This window comes from Populus alba, chromosome 8, assembly GCF_005239225.2.
Source record: "Populus alba chromosome 8, ASM523922v2, whole genome shotgun sequence".
NCBI classification, from domain to species: domain Eukaryota; kingdom Viridiplantae; phylum Streptophyta; class Magnoliopsida; order Malpighiales; family Salicaceae; genus Populus; species Populus alba.
Genome location: NC_133291.1, coordinates 11,809,626 through 11,817,654, shown reverse-complemented (window position 1 = coordinate 11,817,654; position 8,029 = coordinate 11,809,626). Strand labels below are relative to the sequence as shown.

At 35.8% G+C, this 8,029-nt stretch overlaps 1 protein-coding gene across 2 annotated transcripts; it reads right to left on the bottom strand.

Moving 5' to 3' along the window:
* Window positions 1-231: 231 nt before the first annotated feature.
* On the bottom strand, window positions 232-7,070 carry LOC118057288 (putative E3 ubiquitin-protein ligase XBAT35). Of its 2 annotated transcripts, XM_035069818.2 has the most exons (11): window positions 6,736-7,070; window positions 6,525-6,639; window positions 6,240-6,320; window positions 6,020-6,108; window positions 5,824-5,915; window positions 5,552-5,633; window positions 3,099-3,201; window positions 2,930-2,983; window positions 2,632-2,717; window positions 958-1,663; window positions 232-520 (listed from the first exon to the last, which is right to left on the bottom strand). In XM_035069818.2, exons 1-10 carry the CDS (start codon window positions 6,835-6,837, stop codon window positions 986-988), a joined length of 1,482 nt encoding a protein of 493 aa, XP_034925709.1. In that variant the 5' UTR covers window positions 6,838-7,070; the 3' UTR covers window positions 232-520; window positions 958-985. The 2 variants fall into 2 exon arrangements, with proteins under 2 accessions (XP_034925709.1, XP_034925717.1); XM_035069826.2 differs by lacking the exon at window positions 2,930-2,983.
* Window positions 7,071-8,029: the final 959 nt, after the last annotated feature.

Genomic DNA, 8,029 nt, shown 5'->3' with positions numbered 1-8,029 from the left:
AAACACCAACCCAACCTGATCTTTCTTAAATTTCTCCAAGTTACTTACCATCTACTGGTGATTACACACAAAAGTTGGAGTATAAATTGCCAGGTACTTTAATTGGGAAAGATGGTTAAAGACATTCACGGGGAAAAATAGTTAAAGATCAAAGATTTGCAAGCTCCATTAAGGAGGAACCCGATGAGGCTAGCTGATAAACCACTTCTGAAGCAAATGCATGTACATTGATTTAGCACGAACAAGTTATTTTCATAAAGGATAACCTTGAAAATTGCAAGATACTTTGGATCCCTTTTATGCAGTTCATAAATGACTTAAATATACAACAATATTATGCATACAAATAAACTATACACAAAGGCTCATATAAATACCCAAACATGGTTTAACAATAACCAGCTTCAGCTTTACTTCACAAGTACACGAGTTGAATGTTCCAAGAAGTTACTAACCCATAAACAAGGGGATCCAGCTGCTGGTACTGCAATTGTCAATTCCCTTGCGCTGCCAAACTTGCCTGCAGAAATGGTTGCCAGCCATTTAGCGTTTTCTGTTTCTTGTAAATTTTACTTCTCTTCATGATCATGCATTCAAATTGATAAGCAGATCAACAGAGTCCCATGTTTTTTCACAGTATATCACTTGACTCCCAAAAGGTTCATGCTTGTGTCCAGCTATTCTCAATAAAAATCCTACCCACTCTCTAATAGTTTCATATAATTCAGATATTGAGAAAATAGTTCTAATTTCCAATATAAGTTAATCTGAAATGTTGCAAGCATGTGATCTACATCAGTGGAAGGACACCGGTAACTCCAAAAATAGGGAATTCGAGTGATGCTACAGAAGGCACAAACACAAAGGCTTGTTCAAATAATTCACAAAAAAGGTTACAGCTATGTATTGTTCTATAGGAAAGAAAACATAACTCTGAGGGGCCCAGAAAATAGTTACCATTTCTAGCTTCATTCTTCAGCAATAATCAAACAGCATAGAGCCTTACAACCTGGTCAATCTTGGCACGACACACAGGGCAACCCCATTTCTTGGCTTTGATTTCCTTCAAACAAGACATGCATCCAGCCATGTGGCCACATGGAATGCAAGCGCCCTCAACCAGAGCATCTAAACATATTACACATGATGAAGAACCTCCATCTTCTCTCTTTTCACCCGTGTTTTCTGGTAAGTTCTCAACAGACAGGGAAGAAGTATCAATGGGGCTGGAATCAATTGATGGGTAGTGAATGGGACCATCTTCTACAATCTCATCTACAATGGGTGGAGCTGATGGGACTGAACCTTGGGCATCAGTTGCTGACCAGACATCAGCGATGCTGCTATTCTGGATCTTGGTTTGCTGAGTTGAACTGCTGGTAGCTCCAGTTTCATGCAGTGCCCATTCACTGCTAGTTACTTTTGGAGGAGGTGCTGCTGGCGTTTCCAGAGCAACTTGACTGCCAGTATTCACAGGGTAACTCCAGCTGGTGGATGAACTTGCCCCAGTGCTAGAGTGGGGGTCAAAAATAGGTCTCTCTGCTGCAGACTGAATGGAGGCATTCATTGCCATTGCTATCTCTATATCTTCAGCAGACGATGGGGCAGTTGCTTGAACAACTGGAGCCTGAGAATTATGCAGAAATGCTGGAGGATGCGTTACCTGTAACATTATAAGCATTCATGCCCCAAGTACTCTTATAATGAACAAAGTCAGTCTGAATGATATAAGCTCTTATTTACCATGCAAGTTTTTATATTGAAATTTCCTACTTTATGCATACATATGCAAACAACAACAAATGGAATTTTAATTTAAGGGTATGAAACACACTTGAAATGTGATCGGAACTTAAAGTAACAGATCACATCAAACGGATACTCTTGTAGTCACATTAGGAGCTTTTCTAATTAATCATCAAATAAAAACCATTTTTTTTTAAAAAGGGAGCACATCAACAACATAATATAAAATAGCTGATCAGGTGCAAAAGGAACTTCAATCTGTTTTAGCCAATCTGCATTGCAGTTACAAGGGATGTTTGAGCATGGGCTCATAACTCGAGGGGGGCTATGAGCCTCAAGGGAAGTAGTACATTATTTACTATACAAATATATGGGAACAAGAAAACAGGTGTAATTTTAAGACGTTTAAGCTTTGACTTCTCCCAACATGAAAAGAAAGTATGTATGGTTCTATAATATGAGTTTTCACTTTGACCATGTTGACATGAAAACCAATAATAACCCAAAGATAAAACCACTTTATGCCAAAAAATTCCCACAATAAGATCCTTTGACAGCATGAAACCTACTGTTTTTGAAGGCTTAGAATGGACCCTAAGGAGGGATTTTCATGTCTTCTAAATGGATCTAAGGAACTCCCGAACAACCCCATTCTCAAGAAGGCCTCTTATATGGCTATAACATCTAATATTAGTTATGCTGGAGTCTGGATAGTCTTGAAAATTATAGCATTATAAGAAAAGGATTCCTTAAAAGATGTTATGGTTTCATCAAAAGAAAGGAAAAGGCATTCAAATACTTTTCAGCTGAAAAAACATCTTGTCTACTAGTAATTGTCAATTGCTCTTTGACCAAAGAAGAACTGTATACTAGGGTGAATCAAACCTGCTGTATTCCTTTGCATGCATCACAAAACCACTGAAGCTGTTGCTTGTCACTTTCATTTGCAGGTGCGAGTTTAATTTGCGTTTCTGAAAACAAAACATTTCAGGTTTAAGATCATCAATATAGTATTAACCAAATGTAAGTTCCTTTTGATGCAGTGAATTGTCAATTTTTTTTGCTATATATCTGTTATATCTACTTCATGTTGGAGGCTGGAGCATGGCGAGGCACACTATAGCCAGAGTAATTTGAACAGTATCTAATTTCTTATGGTGTCAGGATTATTTATCATACTTACGCCTAACATTTAGAGACCTACACCTCGCTCGTCTCCGCCTCCTGCCTCTTGAGGCTACGCATGGACATAAAATCCAGAGTAAATGTAGGGACTAGGAAATCAACATAATATAAATTTCAAAGAAGGCCAACAGAAGATTCACAAATAGTTATAATCATTAAGAAATTACTGGTGGAGTTATCAACAATCATCACAGATGGATCAGAGTGGTGAAACTTCATTTCTTCCAGATTTGCTTTCCACAGTGCGACAATAGTCCGTGGTTGTGCATCCTGGCATTCATTGATATGTCAGAAAATTACTAAAACCAGAAACTCATTGCTTAAAAGAGAAGAAAACATAGCACTTTTAAATGTAGGAATACAACATGCATTTGCAAACACTATTTGGCATGTTCATTCAAACCAGGAAACAGGGCTGCAAAACTAAAAGGAAGAGCTCTTCCCTAATAGCAAACTATCATCAACGGAAGAGCTCTTCAAAAATGAGTTGGAGTCCCATTTCATGCAGCTTCATGAACCAAGTCTGCTTTGTTTTAATAAGCAGTACAAAGTGATTCATTTCAAAATGCAACCTATGTGCTGCAAAGTCCTAATAACACCACAATGTCCCAAGTGGCAGTTGATACAAAGCATACTAAATGAAAAATCTGAATGTGGGAGCAGTATCTAAATCATGACCACCTCTCATGCAGCAATAATCTCATTTGTGAACATCATTAAGGAAGATTTCTATGGCACAAAAACAGCTAGAAAGAACAACATAGCAGCACATTTGACACCAAAGCTAGTAGCGGTACTGCAGGTGCTTGGATTCCTAAATAAAACAGGTAGACTTCAACCTAGGATAATATCCCGTGTCTCACTCACATGGGATTTTAGAGAGAGATTATTAGTCAGAGCTCTCCACCTGAGCTTCTACCTCTACTTGTGGAATGAGCTACTACCCAAACAACATTAATTGTTTCTCACCACATTCTACAATTGGTTAAATTCAGAGCAGAACTGTCAGAGATCCTGCTTCATGAACCACTAACTCAGCCATCAATTCAGGCATCTCCTTGACTAATATACATGCCCATCTAGCTTCTACCTCTACTTGTGGAATGAGCTACTACCCAAACAACATTAATTGTTTCTCACCACATTCTACAATTGGTTAAATTCAGAGCAGAACTGGCAGAGATCTTGCTTCATAAACCACAAGCTCGCCATCAACTCGGGCATCTCCTTGACTAATATACATGCCCAGTTAACTTCCTATGCAGTTACCATCACCCTTGGGTAAGTTTATCAGTGTCATTGAATATGTAAACTTCTGGCAACTCAGTTCTACTGCTAGATCTTGAACTTGAAAGTAAGCCCATCACCTCAGCAGAACTGGTAACTCAATTATGACTTCCCACAAATCTCATCCATTGGAAGAGTGACAAGTGGAACCGCTCACTGAATGGATGAGACTTTTCACTAAGAGTCCTCCAGTAAAGTTAGCATTAGTTATGGAGACTTGTCTCTTCTGAACTCTTATGTCTTCATAATGCAAGGAGGAAGGAAGAAATGGCTGTATGAAGGATTGCTCCAATACCAGATTGTAGTACAAAGAAGAAAGTCTCCTAAGATTACTCCAGTTAAAATTGGAAGCAAAAAGAAGTTTTATGAAGCTACACCACAACCTATAGGTGTACAGGAAAAATACTCATGTCTGAACCATGACAAATTTGGATTGATTTATCATGAAGAATTAACACACATGCCATGCTCAAGCTCAGGCAACAACTACCAACGAAATTAACCATTGATCATTAAAAATAACACACATGCCACACTCCTGCTCCAGTCACAAGTACCACCACAATTGATTATGGATGGAAAAAGTGCATTTCTTGTTCATTTCAATTTTAAGGTCCAAATCTAAGAACCCTTTGGTCTCCTTTCCCACTTGGTGCTCAATCAGGAATATTTCTTGAATTGGATAGACTTAAGTAAGAGTCAATCCATACAAAATCCTATAAACTAAGGAAGTAAAAGCTGCAAGGAAAACTAACAGAAAGTATCATCTCAGCAGTCTTTGATACTGTTTTGAACATTGCAGTCTTTAATATATCAGATCCAAACATGTGGCTACTTACAACTTAGAGCCTTATCAACAATTTCTTTATTTCGACAAACCTATGCAACACTCAATCCACACCAAATCCTACCAATTAATTCAAAGCTGTTAAGAAAATGTGACAGCAAGTTTTATCTCACTAGCCTTTAGCATTCCAATTAAAGAAAATCAGTGCATGGAAGGTTAACAGGGATAGCTACAGACTATATGGATTCATAACCAGAGAAATTTGATAGTAGAAGGTTTTCCTTTTGGTTCTCATAACAACACCAAAAAGTCAACCACTGTATAGACACGAATAAAGATAAACCACCAAAGCAAACTAGAAATGTGTCAAACAAGAATTCCCAGAGCTTAAAAACAAATGCAAGGATCACTGAAGTGGAGCCTAAAACCAAAAAATAACTCTCAATTGCGGCACAAAAGCAAAGGCCTAAATCATTATAAACTTCAACAGTGAATGTGAATCCAGTATTCCAATTTCTTGCAAATTAGAAACTTTTAGTTGCATACCTGCAATCTAGAATAAATGGCAAGCTCCAATTTGTAAGGCCTTCTAGGATTACGAGAACCAGTAGGTAAAACGACGACCCATCTGCAAATGATACAGCACTAACAGGCATGAGAACTCCAGTGCTTCACAAGAACAATTTGATGTATCACAAATAAAGAATAGCAAATGTTACATGACACATGCCATTTCAAACTTCCTAGATGACACATCGCACAACTTAAAATGGAGTTGCAAAAACAACAAATGATGAACACATGGAAATGATACCCACACGTCTCTTGAAACCAACCGAGGTGCCAATACTTCTAGAAATCCAGGCCCATAAAACTCCCGCAACCAACCAGAGAATAGACAAATATGACTCTGCAAAGAAATAGTAAGAACATGGTAAGTCACAGATTATTTTTCCACATTGTCCAAACACAAAGTAGTTACACTGACATCACAACATGACGCATTACGCATACCTCAATTGCACGAACAACATTGCTGTGCCCCTTCGCCCTAGCAACTTCTAGAGGAGTTTGACAATCATCATTCATCACTAATGCATTTGCTGAAAATTCGAAAGAAAAAAAGCACTCATTAAAGTTAAACTACCAGAGACACAAAATAAAAAAAAAAACTACACAGCAGCAAGCACATGAAATTTCCAAAACGACAGCAATATACGACAGTACACCTCACCTCCACGTGAAAGAAGCAACTTCACGGTATTTTCAAGACCTCTTTTCGCCGCATGATGCAAGGGAGTTCCCGCATTACGACCTGCAACTCAATAATAATAATAATTAACAGAATTCAACACATTCTCAAAAAATCAACCCGTTCGCTCATGCATTGGAGTAATAATTAAGCATGAATCTCATTTCTCTTAACTCAAAATTAATAGTTAAAAAAAAAAAACAGAGAGAGAGATAGAGAAAGCAAGAAGTATTTAACAATTAAGAAGCAAATCAAAGCAAGGCATACCAGGGCGATAAGCATTGACATTAGCACCGAGCTCAATCAAAGTTTGAGCCACATCAAAAAGTTGAGGATTCAAACACGCCAATATCAGTGGTGTTTTCCCCTCTTTATCAATCCACTGCAACACACACAAAACCAGTTAAAATCTCTTTTTAAACAACAGCAACAACAACAGCAGCAGCAGCAAGAATTTTATAAATTATTCGGGACCTACCTCGAGGCCAGCGCCTTGGCTGCAAAGAGTCTTGATGCCTCCTATATTTCCGTAATTCACTTGCTGGTACAGCAACTCGTCCTTCGATTGCTGTTGCCCCATTTTTTCTTTTCTTTTTTGGAAAAGAACAAATGAAGGATGGATTGCGTTCTATTCCTGCTGTATTATTTAGAGGAAAATTGGATTGGCGCTTTCCAGGAAAGCTACGAGTAAATTAGTATTATTTTCCTGGGAAATGAAGGAAATTAGATGGGAAATTAATTAATTTGGGTGAGGACTGAGGAACCGTTGAGCTGATCTGACGTGACCTCTCTAAATTTGCGGTGCGGGTTAGAGAGCGCGTGGACCAAAACCACCATCATGATAGCGGTAATGGTTTTTGTTAATAAAGATAATATTGGTAACGGTAATGTTTAATTAGCTGTTTGGTATTTTTGTTTTCACAGTATTATGAAAGTCTTTTTAAAATATATTTATTTTTAAAAATATTAAATTAATATTTTTTAGTGCTTTTATATATATATATATATATATATAATTTTAATGTGATGATATTAAAAATAATAATAAAAAATTTAAAATAAAAAATATTTTATATCACAATACTAGATACATATTAATTTTTTTATAAGATGAGATTTTTAAAGCAAAAAAGTCTATTAATTTTTTTTTATTAAATTATTGAATTTAAATATATGTTTTAAAGTACACATTTATATTAATGTATTTAAAAATTTTAAGATAAATGGTATTGAAAACACTGTCAAAGCAAAAAAAAAACCTTTAATAGGTAAAGTGTTTTTTTTTTTTTAAATATTAAAATAATATATTTTTTAAAATTTATTTTTAATATTAATATATCAAAATGAAATGAAAATATTAAAAAAATTAATTTAAATTAAATAAAAAAATAATTTTTTTGAAACATAAAAATAAATAGATTCATAATAAAATAATTAAAAATAAAATATTAAATATACTTTGTAGACTTGTAAAAATTATATGTAACGGTGAGATCTAGTAATTTGCAAATCAATATTAAAAGTCAAATATAATAAATAAATAGTGTGTAATGTAAGCTGGTTGGATCAATTTATTGAGTGGGTATAGAAAATAAAGAAAAGGAAAAACAAAAGCACAAATTCCAAAAAAAGAAAAACCTCAAAAGTTGTCACCTAAACCACGTGCCAGCTTATTACAACATATGGGCTTTAAACCAAGGAAAATTCATGAAGATGAAGTTTGTCTTTTCCGATGATGCATTGTTTAAAAAAAAAATTTATTTTTTTATTTT

Excerpts from the sequence above, each read along its gene's own strand:
- LOC118057288 (XM_035069818.2), bottom strand. The coding sequence starts at position 6,837 with ATGGGGCAACAGCAATCGAAGGACGAGTTGCTGTACCAGCAAGTGAAT. Across the intron at positions 6,640-6,735 it reads GCCAAGGCGCTGGCCTCGAG|TGGATTGATAAAGAGGGGAA; the intron begins GTAGGTCCCGAA and ends TGTGTGTTGCAG. Across the intron at positions 2,984-3,098 it reads GATTGTTGATAACTCCACCA|CCTCAAGAGGCAGGAGGCGG; the intron begins GTAATTTCTTAA and ends GTCCATGCGTAG.